General features: G+C 42.2%; 1 protein-coding gene across 2 annotated transcripts; it reads left to right on the forward strand.

The window, feature by feature from the left end:
- The first annotated feature begins 6,167 nt into the window (after positions 1 to 6,167).
- On the forward strand, positions 6,168 to 19,210 carry stom (stomatin). Of its 2 annotated transcripts, none has more exons than XM_030084137.1 (7): positions 6,168 to 6,378; positions 8,667 to 8,776; positions 9,038 to 9,110; positions 12,752 to 12,834; positions 12,921 to 13,124; positions 15,760 to 15,894; positions 16,706 to 19,210. In XM_030084137.1, the coding sequence occupies exons 1-7, from the start codon at positions 6,312 to 6,314 to the stop codon at positions 16,892 to 16,894; spliced, it is 861 nt and encodes a 286-aa protein (XP_029939997.1). In that variant the 5' UTR covers positions 6,168 to 6,311; the 3' UTR covers positions 16,895 to 19,210. The 2 variants fall into 2 exon arrangements, with proteins under 2 accessions (XP_029939997.1, XP_029939998.1); XM_030084138.1 differs by having other exon boundaries at positions 6,168 to 6,372.
- Positions 19,211 to 20,026: the final 816 nt, after the last annotated feature.

Consider the following 20,026-nt stretch of genomic DNA (forward strand, 5'->3'; position numbering starts at 1 on the left):
ACAGATTGCTACAAGTGACACAGGAAACTCACTCACACCACCTCAATGACCCCTAGTGGTCATTTATCTAAATTCCACACCCAGAAAGGTCAGACACAGCTGACTGACACACAATTTCTCACACTTTTCATTGTCTACTTTAATTAGTTACCAGGACTTCTCTTTCAGCTGTTTATCTCCATAAAGCCAAGGACATGAAACACAATCAGCATGTGCCTTTGAAACAAATCAGCTTTTTATATCTTTTAAAGGGTTAAGTCTGAGCAAAAGTCAGTGTCGTGCTGGAACATGTCTCCCCACTTAACTACGCAAATGGTCCAGGAGTGATCAGAACCAGCCTGAAATACAAGCTTTATCAAACAGATTAGTATTTTTTTCAACCTGATCTCAAATGAACACACTTCCAGGAGATGGGAAATAAATTTAGAATATCCAATTTTTAATAATCAAAATATTCCAATTCAACATAGTTCTTGACACTGAGACTCTCACTAACATGATTTAACTTTCATTTAGAAAAACTAGGTCAAACGTACAGTCCTGGCTCCAAAAATAACCCACCAGAGGATGTAAACTGGTCTGTAGGATAAAACTGATAGAGAAAAGAATTAGTTTAAAGACATGGACCTGTGACTACTCTTTATAACTCTCTTTCTAACTTATTTACTGTTGATTGCAGTGCAGCAGGCGTAATACAATACAGAGATCAGGGATGTAGAAGCAAAGTCCATATATATTATTGATAAAGTAATCTTAAGCATCAAAACCATCAAGTGAGGGGGGATTTCTAAAACCATGCAGAATGTGGCAAAATCCCTTAAATGTAGGACTTTTCCAAAGTATTTTGCACCAGAAGAATCAATGAAAAACATGTAGTTTTCATGTTGGGCCACTAGCGGGTGCTGTTTGTTTTTGTGATAAAATCACTCACTGAGTGTGGTTACATGGTGTTTTTAATTCGGAATTGGTTTATTCTGAATTAAGTGATTATATTCATGGGAATTACATGGGAAAAACGAAGGATTAAATCGTCTCTCATGCCGGGGTCCGTGAAGCATTTTGATTGGACAGGAGGCGGCCATAACGAACTGACGTCTCCCGAAAGTAAACAGCTTTTTTCTCGTCTTACATTCTCAATTAGCTTTGATGCTACAGCTTTGAAAATGACCACGTTGTGAAGTACCCGTTGATCCGCTCGTTTCAATATATCTAAGTCTTCTAAAACTGCGTTTAAATAAATCGTCTCCATGTCGAAACGCAGACTGCGGGCTGCGATCTTGGAAAATGTAATCGTCAAATGCGACAAAAAAAAAATGCAACAAAAGTTTTGTGTTTTCACTTGAAGACATCGTCAAGCAGATAAGGCCTAAAAGGAGTTTGACGCTCCCGATCTAGAAGCTTCATGTCTGCAGTTAGTTTCCCTCACTCTTCCTCTGCAACGCTCTCGGGCACTATTAAGTAAGTAGGTAAAGTTTATTTATATAGTTCTTTTCACAGATAAAATCACAAAGTGCTGTGAAGAACAAGGTAAAGACAATACGTTTTGTCTGGTGAATATTCAGCCAAAAGATTCTCTAAATAAGAGTCTTCGCTTTCTTTTGGAAGGAGTCCATAGATTAGGAGAGAAAAGGCCTGGTGGTTCCAGAGTCTGGGTACAATCGCCTGAAAGAATCGGTCTCCCCGGGTTTTAAACCTTCTCTTTGGGACCTTTAGGAGTTTCTAGTCTGCAGACCGAAGGGTTTGTTGTGGGGAGGGGGTTCACAACAATTAATGTACTGGGGGGGCCTCACCATGCAACGCTCAGAAAGTGAGAACTGAAATTTTGAAGTCAAGTCGAAATTTGACAGGAAGCCAATGAAGACTAGACAGGACAGGGGTATTGTGGGATGGGCTGGGTGTACCTGTCAGTAGTCTAGCTGCAGAGTGTTGTACGGATTGGAGTTTGTTAATAACAGTGATCAGTTCCAGATCAGACTTCGACAACATTTTTCTGATTTTAGAGATATTTCTCAAGTTATAAAAACACTTTTTGGTCAGCTGACAAGAATGAACTTCCACAGACATGGCCTGATCAAACATAACCCCGGGTTTTCTGATGCTGGGCTTGACAGAAGAACCCAGAGCACCAAGATGGGCTCTGATCCGGGGGATCTTATTGTCAGGCGCAATGATGGTTTCTGTTTTGTTTCTAGTGAGCTGCAGGTAGTTTGAGGAGATACAGTCTTTGATGCACAGTACACATTCCAGAAACGCAGATAAAAAATGAAACTTTGAATCATTAAAGGAAAAACACAGCTGTTTATCATCAGCGTAAAAATGATAAGGCACATTTTTAAAACTTCATATCAGCTGGCCAAGAGGCATTGAGAACAATAAGAAGAGAACACGGCCTAGAACAGAACTTTGAGCAACTCCTCAGGACAGGTTTGACACATTAGACATTATATTGTCCCTGAAATCCCCATCTCAGATTCAAGCCGATCAACCAACAAGGAGTGATCTCGAGTGTCAAATGCAGAAGACAAGTCCAGTCAGACCAAAACTGTGTAGCGTTCAGAGTCTTCAGCCTTCATAACGCCACTGGAAAATCTCAAAAGAGCAGTTTCAGTGGAGTGAATTTTTGAAAACCCTAGTTGATATCTGTCGTATAAATTGTGCTGCTCCAAAAATGAAGTTAGCCGGTTAGCCACCACTTTTTCCAGGATTTTTGACATGAAGGGAAGTTTTGATATAGGCATGTGGTTTCAAGGCTCCCCAGGATCAGCGAGTGGCTTTTTAAGAATCGCGTTGACCACAGCATGCTTGAAGTAGCTGGGGACCGAGCTAGATTTAAGTCCTGCATTAAGTTTGCATGAGTCTATTCTGCAAATTTAAACTGGACTTCATTCAGGATACTTGAGTATGTTGCTCTTTACACATCTGAAAAATCAGCTTGTACCCTTTGTAACACACATTTTATGAATCCTTTTCTGATGCTCTGAGAGACGTTTTTGTCTTCTTTGTGGAAAAAAAAACCAACTTGAAAACACTACTAAAGCATCTGGTTCCCATTATTGTGTCCATCAATGTGGATTCCTGAAATCACTGCGTGAGATTTCAGCCTGTTTTTCTCCTGATATCATAAAAGTGTCTATGTCAGGCTAGTTTGAACATTTTCAAAGATGTGTGCAGGCAGCACAGGCTATTTGACTCTTAATTGATTCTTTTGTTCACCTCGATCCCCATCAGCATGAGGCTGAACCTCCATTATTGGCCAAGAAAAGCAGGGATGAAGAAATGGTCACGTAGAGCATGAAGCGAGATGGTTGGGGATGAGGAAAGATAACGAGGAGGACAAAGTACCCTGTAGGATTAGCAAAAAGGGTGGATAATAGGGAGCAAGGCATAGTAGCCTATCAAGTGAGAGTGAAAATGGGGGGAAGGACTGGAAATGAGCGAATCATATGCTGTAACTTATCCTCCCAACTCACCAGAGACCGAGGATGCTTTGGTTTTCAGATGCGGGAGGGCCAAGCTTCAGGTAGCCTCAGGGAGATGGAGGGGGATTTCTGCACACTTGAGAGGGTCTTGGTTGTACCTAACTGGTCACATTGGCCACCGATTTCGTAGACCGGTCCCAGCTTGGTGCTTTGTCAATGTGCTGTGACTAATCCAGGAGGGGTCCCACATTTTCTCTCACCCTAATTAAAAGAGGATTAGACGAGGATGGAGCTCTGGACCACTCCAACACGCCACATAGCTGCCGTCCCTTCCCGCTCCCTGGATAATCAAGCCGACTGGAATTGCCTGGATTTTCTGTGCATGCCACCACCTGAACTCAACAAACAGTTCTGCCACAGAAAATGCTCGGTGCTAAGACTAAAGAGGCTTACGAATTTGGATCGGTCCAAAAAAAGGCACTGTAGCAGTTCCCCAACTGGTGTCTACATATGGTCCGCACTCTAAATCTGTTCCAATGTTGTATTTCATAACTGATTATAAAATTTAATCCTGGCGGCTTTATTGTCATTTGTGCACGTTCTGTAGGGATATGTAAAGTGATTTAAATTACAGTGGCTGCTTAGTTTCTTTTGAAATTAGTTGAGCCAGTTTGATAGTAATTTATCTTCATTTGAAGGGACAAGAACTGAGAGTGCTCGTCTTCACTTTCTACTAAACTGAACAACTGTTTCAAAAGGAAAGGAAATAAAAAGAAGTGATCCATGTCACCACTGACTTCACCCTCTATGCAGCGGTGGATGGATGCGTGGAGTATAGGTGAATATAATGAAAATAATCAGAATAACCTGGAATTTCACTTTTGCGCAGTTTGAATTATTCCTAAAATACTGTAATGTATTAAACACTTCCTCGTTGGCATGTCTTCACTTAAAGCATGGATGTTATACATTAAGCCCATGGACCGAAATCAGCTGACAACAATTTTCCAAAGTAATTTTTAGGATTTGTAATTCATAGTTTAGCTGTCAGAGTCTGGTCTATTTGGTTTTTAATCAGTTAAAAGAGCTTCAGTTGGTGATGTGATTGCTATCAATCATGTACAAATTATTATTACAAGAGGAGTGATTGAAAGTGTTTTTTAATGACTGGACAGGCCAGGCCTCATTAGTTCACAAGTTAATTAAAGTGGACTTCTCTGCGGCACATTTCATGTTTTTGACTATGCTTTCAACCTTTCGTGTCGGTTAGAAATGGATTATAATCCATTGTGTTGTGCAGTGTTGTCGTAGCTGCTTTCTGCTGTTAACCAATCCTGCCCTGTCAGGCTACAAATAGCCATCCAAAATGACTTTCAAAGTGGAGGGAAAATTATCTCCCAGCTGCTGCACTGAGCAGACAGATTTACTTTCATGCTTAGAGTGGTATACAGGGCTGGCGGTAAAAATACGGCCCTGTAGCACTGACCTCACATCACTCCATGTCTCATTTAAATCTCACCAACATCAGTACCTGGATTGCCAACTGAAGTGGATAAAAAGACGACAGATATTGGCTCAGTTGTAGCATCAACTGCCTGAAAGTGAGTTTTTTCTGGCTTCATATTAGTTGCCAGATTTGGCAAGGAATTGGGTGAGTGGATTTTGTCCATTTTGGGTTGAAACGAGGCCGCTTTAGCCATTTACACTGACTGTGGATCTTGTGTGGTGACCCGATAGTGGGCAGGATGCGGACCTGGTTCAGTTTCAGCATCCAGACTTGGGCCATGTGTAGTCGGGCCAATTCTGGAGCATCATTCATGCTGAACCCAAGCCAAGAAAGTTTCCTGGCCTGATGGATCTGCGGCCATTACGGAGCCAAACCATTCAGGCAACCTAGTTAGAAAGAGGTAAAATTTCACCCGGTAGCCCAGGAGCCATGACAGTAACCTGGCTTTCTTCTACTACTCATATTAGATTGTGAATCATTTCATATTATGAAATATAATTATTTTCTCATAATTTTTTTCAGAATTTATCATTTTATTATAACATTTCATCTTTCATAAGAGCTCTCTCCAACTCTTTTTGAACCACAGACAGGTTTTAAGGCACAAATTTTTCCAGCAAAACGTTGTATAACACCTTAACAAGAGCTTAATGATGCATCATGCATGGAAAAATACATGTTTAAGGACAGAGTAAAACAATGCTGACTGAAGTGAAATGTTTTTCCAAACTAAAAAAAACTCCAAACTTTCCATTCACTCTTTGCTGCATACCAAATGATCCACAAGCCATATACTGGTCCAGAGCTTGGTGCTTGGGGTCCCCTGATTCAGAAGAGAATAGAAAATGACATTACTGTCCAATATTTGATCACATTGTCAGGTTTTCTGTGTGATTTCATAGTATGATAATGTGATACAACGCCAATATATCCACAGAAAATTTCAAATTCAAAAAATGTTGTCGTAGGGTTTTTAGAAAACAAAAAAAATGTTTTTTTTTTATTATTCAAAACTATTTTTGTTTTGTTAGTTGGAACAAAATCTATGCAATAAAGTCCAGTTGCACAATGCTTAATGCCACGCAAATGGCCTACTTTATCTGTAAAACACAATTCAGTCAACATTGCAAAGTCAAAGTAAACATTTTGCATGTAGCTGTGGGCGTGATCGTGCGCGTGCGTGCGTGGCCACGCCCACCTCAATATCCCTGCGTCACTCACAGCTCCGTCAAGTCACGGCTCCGGGAACTGGCGCGCGCCACTGCCATCGCAGCCTCGTCGCAGGGATTTGGGCCGCGCCTCTTCCACAGTCCACCCTGCTCGCCCGCCCCGACTCGACAACAACAAAATCTCATCCTTTGCAGTTTTAGCTTTGAGTCCGCGCCATGGCGTCCGACAACGAAGACGTCGCGATGAGAGAATCTAAAAGACGGGAGCGTCAGTCAGGTAGAGGCGAGTCTCCGTTCTTTTACTTTTTTCACGTTGTGATCACCTCGAACAAAAACATCAGCCTCGTCCTAAGTCGCGTGGCTTTAAGAGTAACAACACAACGCCGCGGGTTATGTATTTTATGTATGTTTGATTAAAAAAATACCCGTCAGAATTAGCAGTAAACATTAGGTGGCTAACTAACTAGCTAATGTCACGAGCTAACGTTAGCAAACAGATAACGGTTTTGGGGGCGATGCAGTTCACTTGTTGACATAAAGTTTTCAGCGCTGGTGAATTAAAACAGACGTGTAGAAGGAAAAGTTACGTGCTGTGTTTAGTTTATTTTGTTTACTAGCTTTTTTGTTTGTGGGTGCTGCCTCCTTACGTCATCTAGTGTGGGAGGAAAACTTAATTTACAGGCTGACATGGAGCGATAACAGTTCAGGGTCAGTGATAAGGAAATGAGGCTGTTAATAGCAGCATAGGGTAAGATCATTTCAGCCAGACCAGTTTAAGGTAAAAGCATCCTGATTTACTGCTAATGCGATGAGGCTGTGCAGTACTGGGTGATCAGTATTGATTATGTCTGTGTAATCAGTCCAGGCCAGCCACTGATGTTCATGGGGATGTGATTGCTGGAAATGTTTACAGGACTTGGCTTACTATTCTGTAGCCAATGTAGCTTTACTATAAGCAGATGAATAGTTCTGACTTCTGTCTGTAGGTCGAAGCAGACGTGATTATTATGATCAGGAAGGTATGGATCTGCATGTGGCCTCTGCGTTGTGCCTGCTAACATGATGGGACTGTCTAACACAGGGTTTTTTTGTACAGCCTGCAAGCCAATACTGGTCAGTGGGGTCCAATCTGGCTCACTAGATGACCTTGTATATGGAAAAAAAACATTAATTCACTGATATATATGTCATATATAGATATGTCAGCTGTAACCCTAAGCATGCAGTCCTTAGGAGTGTGTGAGCCCCTCAATAGTATGCTGGGATGGTCCAACTGGGAGTTAAGTACCCTGAACACACAACATTGGGATATTTGATGGCTTATATGTTGGCTTCCAAGGAAAAAGATGGCCAGTCTAATCCTGAAGACTTTGACAACAGCCATGCTATTTTCGTGATATGATAGAGTTCAAATGAAGCATCTCAGCTGAGCGGGACATGCGTTAAAGTGTGTTAAAGTTTCCATCAACCTTAACTCATGCAGTCGTAATAACAGTCACGACTGCGGTTTCTTTGCACAGTTTCTTTGACTCATTTAAAGTTTAGTTTGGCCTTTTTGGCTAAAATGGATGTTGTAAAATGATACAAGTGCAACTGTCTTTTACTATAGAAAAACAAAACATGAAAACACTGGTTATACACATCATTTCTTTTCCTTCTGTTTTTTTTTGTCTTTCTTTCTGATAAATTACACCTTCATTCCTGAATAATGTCAATTCACAGCCCTTTTGGCGAAGTGTTAAAATAGATTTAATTTTTAATAGAAGTAGCAGTTATTTGTGGTTTATTCAAAAAAGAGAGCTGCTTTTAATAAGAGTCGTAGTCATCGGGGGTTATCTCTCTTAATGCTAGAGAAGTTGGCATGAGCACTCTTTTATGGCTGTTGCCAACATTACCCTGAGAAGAAATACTGTTGCAAAAAGGAGCCTTTGCTAACATGGACAATTTTGAGTGATTAGTTGTCTTCTTTGCTCCCGTTCACATGACAGCGTTTTCAGGTAAAAACACAAAACTTCCGTTGCTTGGGGTGTCTGAAAATGCAACTTTTGAAAGCGGCTCCCAAGCTGCTACTGCAGTAACATTTGCCGTGTAAACGCAAACACTTTTTTCAACAAAAATCCAAAGACAGCGCGATTTTACCTGAAATATGATCACGTAAATTAGGTCTAAGTTGAAGCTAAATTTAACAACGTACATAGATACATTTATTTAGACATTTGTGCACTTGTTCTGACATAAATAAGTAACATTTTGGAGTTTTTGCTTTCTATTGATTACTATGCCATCCTTTTGGTCTGTCTGTGAAGTCAAACGAGTGTGACACCCCTGGACTAACATGTCACCGAACAGATGTGTGTGAAAGTGGTTTGATGTGGCAATAAGCCTGACTAACCACATGTTTCACAGTAGGTGGGTGGAAGCTGATCTGATGCATGGTTAGATTACAGATCTGATCTGTAGAAGACCTCTTGCTTTGAACAGATGTGTTAAACTCAGTGTGCTTTCATGTGTTTCTGTGGACAATTCAAAGCAAATGTTTTCGCTGTGTGTTTGCCGTCTTTCCCCCCCCAGCTTTGGAGAATCCAGACACAGACATTGGTTTATGCGGCTGGCTGCTGGTTGGCGTTTCCATCCTCCTCATGCTGGTTACTCTGCCCATCTCCATATGGATGTGCATTAAGGTCAGCTCAAGCGCCAGTTTCTACTTTACAGTCAAAGTTTATTTTGGTCTAAAGTTCACTTCAGCTGATGAAAGTAAAAGAATCGGGGCAGGTGTGCTCAGTCACTGTTTAAAACGTCTTTTTTGTGCCATGTCTTATGTAATTATTTACTCGGCGCATTAACCGCTGAGTCATTGTTGATTTAAGTTGTTAGCATTCATCAGGAATCCAGTTCCATTTGACCCACGCGTGACAGTGGTGTGGTTTCTCCTCTGTGTACAGATTGTGAAGGAGTACGAGCGTGCCATCATCTTTCGCCTGGGGCGCATTCTGCGAGGAGGAGCCAAAGGCCCAGGTCAGGAATAAGTACTGCTTCATCTTGTGACTCAAGTGTGAATTTTGACAAACAATTTATTAATGATCTCATGAACTCTTGAGGGAATAGTTTTCCTCGATCCACAAGCTAGAAGTGAATTTTTTTTTTTTTTTTTTTTTTTTTCTGTAAAATACACACTGGGAAAATTCACAATGGCCATCATGACAGAAAAAATAGAAACAAAGTAAGCAATTTGTTTTTCAAAACTACTGATATAATCGATTCTCAGAATTAATCAAACCAAAAGACGGAAACCACACCGAGCTCTCCAACTTAATATAAACATGAGAAGGAAAAACAGCTGTCTATAAAAATCTCTCATCAGAAAACAACTGCTCGAGCACACAAGAAAAGCGTGATCTATCCGTTTTTGGGCAAAATATGGAAGGTGAAACGGCTTCATCAGTGAGAGGACAGAGAAAACACCCCTCCACCTGAAGCATGACAAAGATCCCCGCAAAGACGAGAGCACTCACTCACACTCTCAGAAAGACTCACAATACCAAGACTCCTCATACAGAACACAGATATAACACAGATGATATGCCAGGGTCATAAAAAACACTCAGTACATCTATTGATGCCAAAGGAAATGAAATAGTCACTTTCTAAAATAACAAAACCTGCACTGATTGCTGAGTTTTGTTTGGAAGTTATAATTTCTTTGCTGTAAAACATAAAAGATGAAAATATCTGTTTTAATAAATCTAAAAAGTCTAGATGTTTGGGATTTTGACAGGAAAAAAAATTACCTTTCAAAAAAAATTTTTTTTTTTTTTTTAATTGCACGTATACTGCTGGCTTCTTGTCCTTTTTCAATCAAAGCCACTGAGAATTCTCAGCTTCATACGCCCCCCAGCCCGGTCACATTCAGCTGTTCCCATGAACTGCACTTGAGCTAAGTCATCCTCTCCTCCATTTGTTTACAAATGCTTCTCCTTATCTCCGGGATTGTGATTCTGGGGTGTGGTGTTTTGCTTGAAATGGCAGTGAAGAGGGGGAAGGAAGATCACGTGACACTCCGATGTGGTCAATTCACTTAGAGTGGATGCCTTGTTTTTCTCCTGTGGGATTAATCTCATCAGCAGCTCTGGAAACCCAATGTTCAAGAGCAGAGAGGAAGTGAAACATGCATTTTGCCGGCGAATGGTTTGTTTTATGAGGGCAGGTCAGACACAAACCAAGGCAGTAGAGTCCACTGGGGGAAGATCATTTGACGCGCTCACACAATGTAAAACTTACTCTCATCACCAACATCTGGTCAACCAAGAAGCCATAAAGCCAATGCAACAAGGTCGCTCGCTTTCAGAGCAGCATCACTGGTGTCTCAGCTCTGCTCTCAATGATTCTTTGTGTCTCCGTGTTTAGCTGAAGATTCAGTGGAGCTATATTAGACTCAAATTAGTACTCCTGACAATTACTCAATTTGAGGAATGAGGCAATATTGAGCTGTGCAGGACTCTCAGTATCGGCTGAACATTCAGTGAAGCGTGTGGTGCAAACTCAAGCAAATCTTCAGTGTGCCAGTCAGTGATTCCTACAAGGGAGACGTTAAATGAATGTTTCTTTGTCTCAATACGCAGCCTTTCATTCTGCGTTGCTACTTTTTAATCAGACCTGTGAACATATAGGAGAGCTGCATGCAAGCATGTTTTCAGGATTTTCTGTTGAAATTCTCTTGTCAACACAATATATAACTTTTTACCTTTTCAAATAGCAATTGCAGTGTGTTTTGATTGTCATCCAGCACAAGTCAGTGAACTGTACACTCTGTGGTATTCTTCATTTGGCTTAAAACTCCTCCTCCGAGATGAAATGTAAACACAGGGGCTGTGTTGGAAACTACAGATATAAATAAAACTTCTTCCATGTCCATGTTTTCTGCACTTAAAGATGAAAACAAGATGAGTTTATCGAAAGAAAATTCCAGCTGTGTGTCGCCACCAGAAAACTTTCAGCTCTGCAAGTTAAATATCCAGCTTCATTTGAAATGTTTATATGAAAGCGAAACTTAATATCCAAACATAAAACTGACTTCTATGTACTTTTTCTTACAGCCGTAAAAGCATGCTAAGCTAAAAACTCGATGACCATTTATACGTTTTCACGCAAATGAATGTCTCAGGCATAAGTTTGGCCTAAATGGGACATTGCTCTGAATGCATACCTAAAACAAAAAGCTCTGTAGCACGAGTGTGTGTCCCATGTTTCTTGGAAATTCATGTAAAAAAAGGTTGAGTATTTTTAAATCCACATATTAGATCCTGAATGAACCTCTGAATAGCTGTTTGATTGCATGTCAGTCTGCAGTTGGGCCCATTACTCCTATAGTTCTGTCCCTAGAGCTATAAACTAAAAACCTGGAAATGATTATGGAAGGATGTGGGTGTGTTGGGTGTGTTTCCATTGTGCTTTCCTGCCCATCCCCTGCCATATTTGACTGGCAGAGAGCCAAAATAAAAAAATTTGCAACATTGATTAGAGACTGACGTTGTTGTCAGCCGCACATCAACCAGAAAGTATCACAGTGTGAAGTTCAATCGAGTGACAGAGACGTGTACAAAACTCAGTGCTACTGTAAGCTCTGAGTCCACAGAGCGGGAGGAGTCTGTATGACGCCTGGATGCCTCGGTTCTTCTTCCCCCTCTTTTGAAAGACAGTGCATTTGTTAGGAAAAGAAGTCATACAGGCTCCCTCGAGGTACAATTTGCATACATCTCATAAGTCTCCGTCTCTTCATCTTTTTGATTTGTTGTTTTACCGCATCTAAAAACAAGGCGGGGTCCTCTCAAAATGCTGAAATGTGACTCCTCGGAGAGCCAGGGGACTCCGTTTATGACAGCGCGGGGTTAATAATAGCTCTCTGCATGCAAACCTCACATTCTTGAAAAGCTGGAGGAGCCAGCGCCAGAGTTGAATTCAGGATTTGGTTTCCTATTGTGTCCCGTAAACCTTTGAATATACATATATATCATTCTCCATCTGCAGCAGCTGCCGGTAAAACATTGAATAAAAAGGATGTTTTGTTTCCTGTGCACATCAACCGCATCCAAAAAACGAGTGATCAGTGGAATTTTCCAGGATGTCACGAGATGCTTTACAGTCTGTGAGAGCACCCGAGGCCCTTCCTCCTCCCTCACTGTGTCTGACAAGGAGTAAATTGTTAGGAGTGTTGGGAATGTCATGGTGGAAGTGGCTCCTGTTGTCTTCATTTCTCTTCCCCGCCGAACAGATGGTTGTGATCTCACCGTTTAAACGCACAATATCCTGACAGGAAGTGCAGCCAGCTACTAGCGGGCTGGCGCGATATTAGTGTTTGCTAAATGATCGCACACCTAGCGCACGTCTGTTTTCGCTCAGCCGCGAGCGCGCCGTTTGTTTGACGCGCTAATTCGGTCGCGGCGAGTCGGAAAAGCGGCTAATGAAAGCTGCAAATATCCACAGCTTTGCCTCGCTGTCAGCACAGCTGCAGTCTTATAAAGAGAGAGCTGGTCTTGGCTCGCCGCCAGGCTTCCATTCATCCTGGTGTTTTCAAACATTTGTGGAGAAGCTTCCTCATTATTGTGTTTACCGTGGCTTTAGTCTTTGTTGAAACTATTTGCATTCTGGTGATTCCGCAGGCTTGTTCTTCATCTTGCCGTGCACCGACAGCTTTATTAACGTGGACATGCGCACCATCAGCTTCGACATCCCGCCGCAAGAGGTACGACGCAAACGCAGCCCGTCACTTTTATTAGCAGCTCATTTCCGTCTGGCGTTTCCTGACCCGGTCGCCGTCTTTGCTCTCAGGTTTTGACCAAAGACTCGGTGACGGTCAGCGTTGACGGCGTGGTTTACTACCGGGTGCAGAACGCCACCCTGGCCGTGGCGAACATCACCAACGCGGACGCCGCCACCCGGCTGCTGGCCCAGACCACCCTGAGGAACGTCCTGGGCACCAAGAACCTGGCGGAGATCCTCTCCGACCGCGAGGAGATCGCACACAGCATGCAGGTACAGGAGCCGTCGAGCGCGCTGCCATGAATTCATTTTGAGGAGATATTCTGCACGGGACCAGTAAATGTCAAACCGTTTAGCTCAACATTGACATTTACAGTCTGCAGACCAATGTTACCCTGCAACCGAGGGAAAATCTGGTTACATTTTTCAGTAAATGCTCCTAATGTGTCCGCTGGAATTCATACTAATTCTGTAAGAGTAAAAATCCTCACACAACACTGATTCTTAAGCATTAACATCAAGAGAGAATGTTTTTTTTGTTTTTGTTTTTTTATGCACTAAACGTTGAAGTTTTGTGTTGTGAGAAGCGGCAACTTTTTACCCATGTTCCTGTTCATTAGACATTCTGTCCAAAATGTCATTTAAAGCAGCAAGACGGTGCGTAATTTAACGTTCATTTTGCACTCGTCTGGCTAGATTGAGTTGAAACCGTGCTGGATGTGGCAGTAGTATTTGTATTGTGACTTCAAAATGTTTAAATATATCGCTCGCTTTACGTCTTGGCTACTCTTGAAACTACAACTATTACAAATAGATCTTTGTAGCCATCTCTACTCTTCTATAAATAACAAAGAAATGCTCATTTGTTAGTTGCTGTTCAGCTCTTAACACACTGATGATGTGGCAGGTAAAGTACGCACAGTTCAGAATAATGCTTTAGGGTGGAAAACACAATGTCCGTCAGCTGTGATGTGATGTTTTAAAGGTATATTTAATGAAGGATTTGAATGAACTTGCTATTTTCTGTAAAACTGGACCTTGTTCCAGGAAAGAAAAAAAAAAAGAAAAAAAAACTCGTTTTGTGTGGCATAGTAGTCCATTTTGTGAAGAAACAAAGCATCAAAAAACGTCTCGCAAACAGCTGCAAACAACAGTTTTTAAGCCTAAACAAAACAAACAAAGCTGAAAAAACACCAACAGACAGTTAACCTTCACACAATACTGGTAACTGTCGACACTGAGAAGATCAGGAACCCCGACTCCTCCAGTAAAGTGACCTCAGAAACCGTTGGACTCTGCTTAAATCAGATGTTCCGGTGGTCTTAACATATGGCAGCCCAACATATGGAGGAATCTTTATATTAATCCCATTTGTCAATCATGGATTTATTCATTTATTTTCCGTGTCGCTCCTCATTTCCCGCATTCAGGTTCTCAAGCTCATTATTAAACGATCAAACATGGGACTCCACTAAGAGTCCACCTGTCCCAGGAACTCAGCGGAGGATTACAGTCCCATCCTCCTCTCAGGCTGCGTAATGCAGCTGTCACATGAACCTTGAGAATCCCCGCTAAACCAGCAAACTGCACTTAACTGCATGTGGAATGTTTACTGAGAAAAGCTCAGCTTATCCAGTATTTGTACGTGTGGGAACCAGCATTTAGTTGGCGCTCCAGTTTTAATTATTTATTTATTCATTAAACTTTTACTTGCAGTTTATGCTGAGCTGCTGTAAAGGATGAAATATTTATCTCTAAAGCAGACTTGAGTCGGCCGGATTGTCAGCGATCAGGAGGAGGTGCGTTCATGTGGAGGAGGTTACACATCGAAAAAACATGTGTTTCTGAAAACCAACAGCTCGCCGTCTTGTTTGGGTTCGTGTTTTGATACAAGCTCTTTGTTTTTAAACTTGAAGGCAACAAAACCTAAGTGCAGCCATGGGGCGGAAATGCCAGAAAAAGTTCCCTTCCACAAAACCCTGAAAGGTGCGGCGTTTTCCACCGTAATGATGAAACACGGCCCGATGCCGGGTCTCATTTTCCTGCTTTAGATTAATGAAACGCAGCATCACTGAGTCTTTGATTCTGCCTGTCCAGCGCTGCGGCCAAACACCGCAACGTTTATGTTTATAGGATCAGCCTCTTAAGATTCCAGGTCAAACGTCTTCAAAACCTGAAGCTTTGAAAGCAACAGACTTGTGTTCACGGAAATAACCGAGCATATCCATTGAGTTTGTGACAAGTTGGAATTAAATGTACTCGCTGCCAAACTTTCCGAAACAAACAGCCCTGCAGAGCCTGCTGCAACTCGGTGCACGACAACGTGCTTCCAACTTCTCTTTATATTACCCTCGCTCAGCTTTATAAGGCTGTAACATTCCAGACAGAGCCTGCAGCTGCCGCTGCTGCCGAAATGAACCAAAAAGGCCAGATTTTTGCTTGAAAGAGCGCAACGTCGGGGACCCTGAGTGTGTGCCGCGCAGAATGCAGCAGTATACATTGAAGTTTCGACAGTGCCAGCATGAATAAACATAACAGGCGCGCCTCCTGCACAGACATCAATCTCTTAGTGATTTGAACAAAACTGGCAGGTTTATGTGAGCGCTGCAGTTTAAAATCGATTGCAGCGCTGTAAAAAATTCATTTCCTCTGTCATATGATGTTAGCATTGTCTTCTCTGATGCAAACATGCCGTACAAGCACCTGCCATCACCTCTGTTTGTATTTCATTTGTCTAACCTGCACACCATCTGTGTTCCTGCCTTTCCCCGTGCAGTCTGCTTCAGCGCCATCTGCTGGACTGCTTTGGAAATGCACCACAGGCAGTAATAAAGACGGATGCAAGGTCATTGTCAGATCATATATTTAAGGTGTTTGATGGAGTCTTGTATGTGTTTGTCCTCTTTAGACCACTCTGGATGATGCCACGGACGACTGGGGCATCAAGGTGGAGCGGGTGGAGATTAAGGACGTCAAGCTGCCCCTTCAGCTCCAGAGAGCCATGGCTGCTGAGGCCGAGGCGGCCCGTGAGGCCAGAGCCAAGGTGTGCTGCTCCCCACTGTTTCACAACACAAACTCAGTTTAGAAGGAAATAAAAATGCAGCGTCTCACATGGAAACGACTAATGCTGAAAGCAGGTCATTTTCCTGTAACTGGGCCTCAAGCTCCTTCACATATGAGGCAGTGTTATTTCTCTTGCTCAGACATTCCCTTCATACGTAATGGGAAGATGGATGGCTGCCTGATGGGTCAAAGGAGAAATAAATGTGATGTTTGAGTGACAGAAAGTCGTCACATACCGACCACCAGCAAAAGGCTCAGCGTCTCATTTAGATTTTTCTCATTGGTTTATTTCATGACAAAACCCTGCGAGTGAAGTTTATCTGAGGGTTGAAGTCTGAAGACACTGCAAACTTCATGATAAATATAACTTTTCCCACGGAAGCTTCTTTGACCAGATCCAGCCCGCTGGCTTTCTGCCTTTTGTTAATGTCGTGTTCCAAGATAATATTCCTCTGAGGCTTCATGTTAAAAATGTCTCTTTTCATGAATTTGTGAGGAGTCAAACTGCCCTCATGTTTCCTCTGCTTTACCCTGCGTTGGAGGGCGAGGATCCTACAGGAAACCCATGACCTTGATGATTTGTTGGAAGTAGTGTCCATCAAAAAACAAAAAAACTAAACAATCCCTTTATAATCATTCATTTAGCCGACCAGGAAAACCACAGCGGCTTGTTGAATGTTTGATGAGCGTTGGCAGCTCTGCACTTTGTAGAAAGAAGGAACACACACTTCACTTAATCGAGATGTGTGTCCGGTGTGTGGCTGAAGGCGTGACCTCTCCTCTCTCCTCAGGTGATCGCAGCGGAGGGCGAGATGAACGCGTCCCGCGCGCTGAAGGAGGCGTCTCTGGTCATCGCCGAGTCTCCCTCCGCCCTGCAGCTGCGCTACCTGCAGACCCTCAACACCATCGCCGCCGAGAAGAATTCCACCATCATCTTCCCGCTGCCGCTGGAGATGATGCACGGCTTCATCAAACACTGAATCGCTCCGCCTCCCACACACACACACACACACACACACACACACACACACACACACTCGTAGGCCGCGTTTCTCTTCCACCCTCAGAGCCCCGAATGGTTAAACACCTTTTATCTCCCCCATTCCTGACTTTAACGCACCTTTCATGAAATTACTTATTAATGTTTTAACATAAAGCAGCAGGTGGTTTAGCTTTTATCTTCCACTTTTCCATTTGATCGTGTTTTATGCTACAAATGTTTAAAAAAAAAATTCTTACAGGGCTCCGTGGCTGTCTGAGAATCTCGAACCTCATCAGTTTTATAAACACTTTGAAGCAAAGTGCCTGCTGGATACGTGGCCTAAACACACACACACACACACACACACACACACACACACGTACGCACGCAGTTCAAACTTTATGGGGTTGTGTCGCAGACCCTGTCAGCTGATCAGCTGACCCCCCCCCCCCCCCCCCCCACCCTCGTCATGTCAGGACCACCTTCAAGACAGTGGGAGGGGCCGCCTCACCCCCAAAACCACATTATAGCATTGGATCTCCTGTGGGTCCTTCATTTTGGGCTTCACAAATGTCACGTACTCCACTTTTACACCCCCACAAAATAAGAAACACAAGACCACACACAGACAAACACACAAGTCAGCATAACTTTGACCTAATCTCTGGTGTTCCAGCTTGACGTGGGGTCCCTGTTCTTCGCCCCACCAAGTGAAATTCGCAAACGTAAAAAGTCTGTCTATGTCTAATATCTGGTATTGTAGCACTACTGCAGCCACTGCCAGCATCTTAGTGCTGCGCTGCTTTTTCCACCTGAAGTGGAGTTAGTTACATGTTTTCACATATCCCTGTGCCATTGCATGTTCTCGTACTATATCCATGTAAAGTTTAAAGCCTCAAACGTAACGGATGGTACAGTACGTGATGTACTGTATCGCAGAGATGCTTTGAATGATCAGGAATGAGGTTCTTACTGAGGGTCAGTGTGTGTGTGTGTGTGTGTGTGAGGCCCAGCAGCTGAATCAAAATGACTCGGCAACTGAAATGTGATGATCGGATGGAGAGGGTCTGTTTTCGTGGTTGTTGCTGCTTCTTTAGCGGTTGTGCTGTGAGCCACACTTTTCCTTTCATACCTGCTTCTCGCTCCATCAGGATGATCTCCGCCTTAATCAGATCATCTTTTCATCAGCAGTACAATTGGTTAGTTTGTTGCCAAAAAGAAAGGATGCTTGCAGTATATGCTGAACTCCTTTTACACAAAACTCTGACCTTTAATAACGACCCCATGCAGCCTGACATCAGATGCTCTGAACCGTCTCTTTTGCTTCTTGGTTTTGTTTGTTACATTTAACCAGAAAAGTAGCAGCTTTGTGTTTCTCTGTGGGAGCGTAAGAGATTAAAACTTCAACACTAAAGCAGCACTAAAGTTGTGCAACATTGTCAGAAAAAGCTCAAATTTTTTTCTCAGATTGCCAACGATGACACTATGAGCTAAAATGTCAAATTTCTGTTTTTATTTCTTTTAATGTTGTCATGTAAATATCTCTTCTCTGTACTCTGTACCTTTACAGGAGCGGACAAAATCTAAAAACCTGAACCGTTCCTTCAGGTTCAGCTCAAACCACTCAGCCACCGTCGCTCTGACGAGCCAAGAGCCTTAACTTACTGCCATCTATACACCTTACAAGCTAATGTTACATTCTATGCACTATGAATAAGATTACAGAGTTTAGTTCCTTTTTTTTTTTTTAAGCATTCTGTCACCTATGCCAAAAGATGTAGTCAAGTGTCAGACTGCTGTAGTTTGTTTAATGAGACGTTTCTAAAGAGTCCAAGTGTGACTCTGCTGTTTTTCTATAGACTAGTGGTGTGAACTGTATGATAGTTTTTGCTGTAATGAAATGGAGAGTTAATTGCACCGAACAGCTGTTACATTAAGCAGGAAGTGTTTTAGTTTTATGTAGCTGCCTGAAAGAGATGTTATGAAGCTGGGAAACCAAATTCAGAGTTTTAAGCATGAACGTATTCAGAAAGAAAAAGTACACGCAAAACCACTCCTGATCACTGATCAGAACTCAGAAACGACTTGCCTTTTTTTTTTTTTTTGTGGTCATCGTATCTCGTCTACTCACCCCTCTGACCTATTCTTTCTTTGTAGAAAACCTGACGTCTACATTTCATTTAAAGCCTCATTTAATATTCATGCTCATGTTAGCAGTGGCTGGATTTTTTTGTACGGTTTGCTAATTTTTGTATGATTTTTACCTCTGCAAAGTATGTCCCTGTATATGCAGAATTCAAATAAAGCTGTTATTCAAAAAGGATCTGATGGTTTTTAAAACGACTGAAAAGTAAACCTGTGAAACTGTCCTGCTGCTAAAGGGAAGAAACGGAACATCTTCGGTCTGGATTCAGATTTGATGCTCGCTCAGCAATACTTTTCGCAATATACAGACGTGGATAAAATTGTTGATACCCTTTGTTTAATGAAAGAAAAATTCACAGTGGTCAGAGAAACAACTTGAATCTGCTGGAAGTAATAGTAATAATAAAAAAAAAATCTAAGAAATTTAACTAATGAAAGTCAGACATTGCTTTTCAACCATGCTTCAACACGATTATTTAAAAAAAAAAAAAAAAAAAAAAAAACTCAAGAAACAGGCCTGGACAAAAATGATGGTACCACTAGAAAAGACTGAAAATGATGTGACCAGAGGGACGTGTCAGTCCAGTGTGTCCACTAATTAGCATCACAGGTGTCTCCAATCTGGTAATCAGTCAGTGGCTCATATAGAGGACGACAGGTCGTCACATGAAGTACCACACTCAACATGGACCAGAGGAAGCAGAGGAAAGAGTAGTTGGAACTGGCCAAACTACATGTTGACGAGCCACAAAGCCTCTGGGAGAATGTCCTCTGGACAGATGAGACAAAAATGGAAGTTTTTACCGAGGCACATCGGCTCTATGTTCACAGAAGGAAAAATGAAGAAAAGAACACTGTCCCACTGTGAACTTTTCTTTCATTAAACGAAGGGTACCAACAATTTTCTTTATGTCTGTAGTGTCATTTATTTTCTGAAAGCTGTTTATGGCTGGGAACAGTGACGTTTTTACGCGTCCAAGTTGTA

This window comes from Salarias fasciatus, assembly GCF_902148845.1.
Source record: "Salarias fasciatus chromosome 7 unlocalized genomic scaffold, fSalaFa1.1 super_scaffold_4, whole genome shotgun sequence".
NCBI lineage: Eukaryota > Metazoa > Chordata > Actinopteri > Blenniiformes > Blenniidae > Salarias > Salarias fasciatus.

Excerpts from the sequence above, each read along its gene's own strand:
- stom (XM_030084137.1), top strand. The coding sequence starts at position 6,312 with ATGGCGTCCGACAACGAAGACGTCGCGATGAGAGAATCTAAAAGACGG. Across the intron at positions 12,835-12,920 it reads TCGACATCCCGCCGCAAGAG|GTTTTGACCAAAGACTCGGT; the intron begins GTACGACGCAAA and ends CTTTGCTCTCAG. Across the intron at positions 15,895-16,705 it reads CCCGTGAGGCCAGAGCCAAG|GTGATCGCAGCGGAGGGCGA; the intron begins GTGTGCTGCTCC and ends CTCTCTCCTCAG.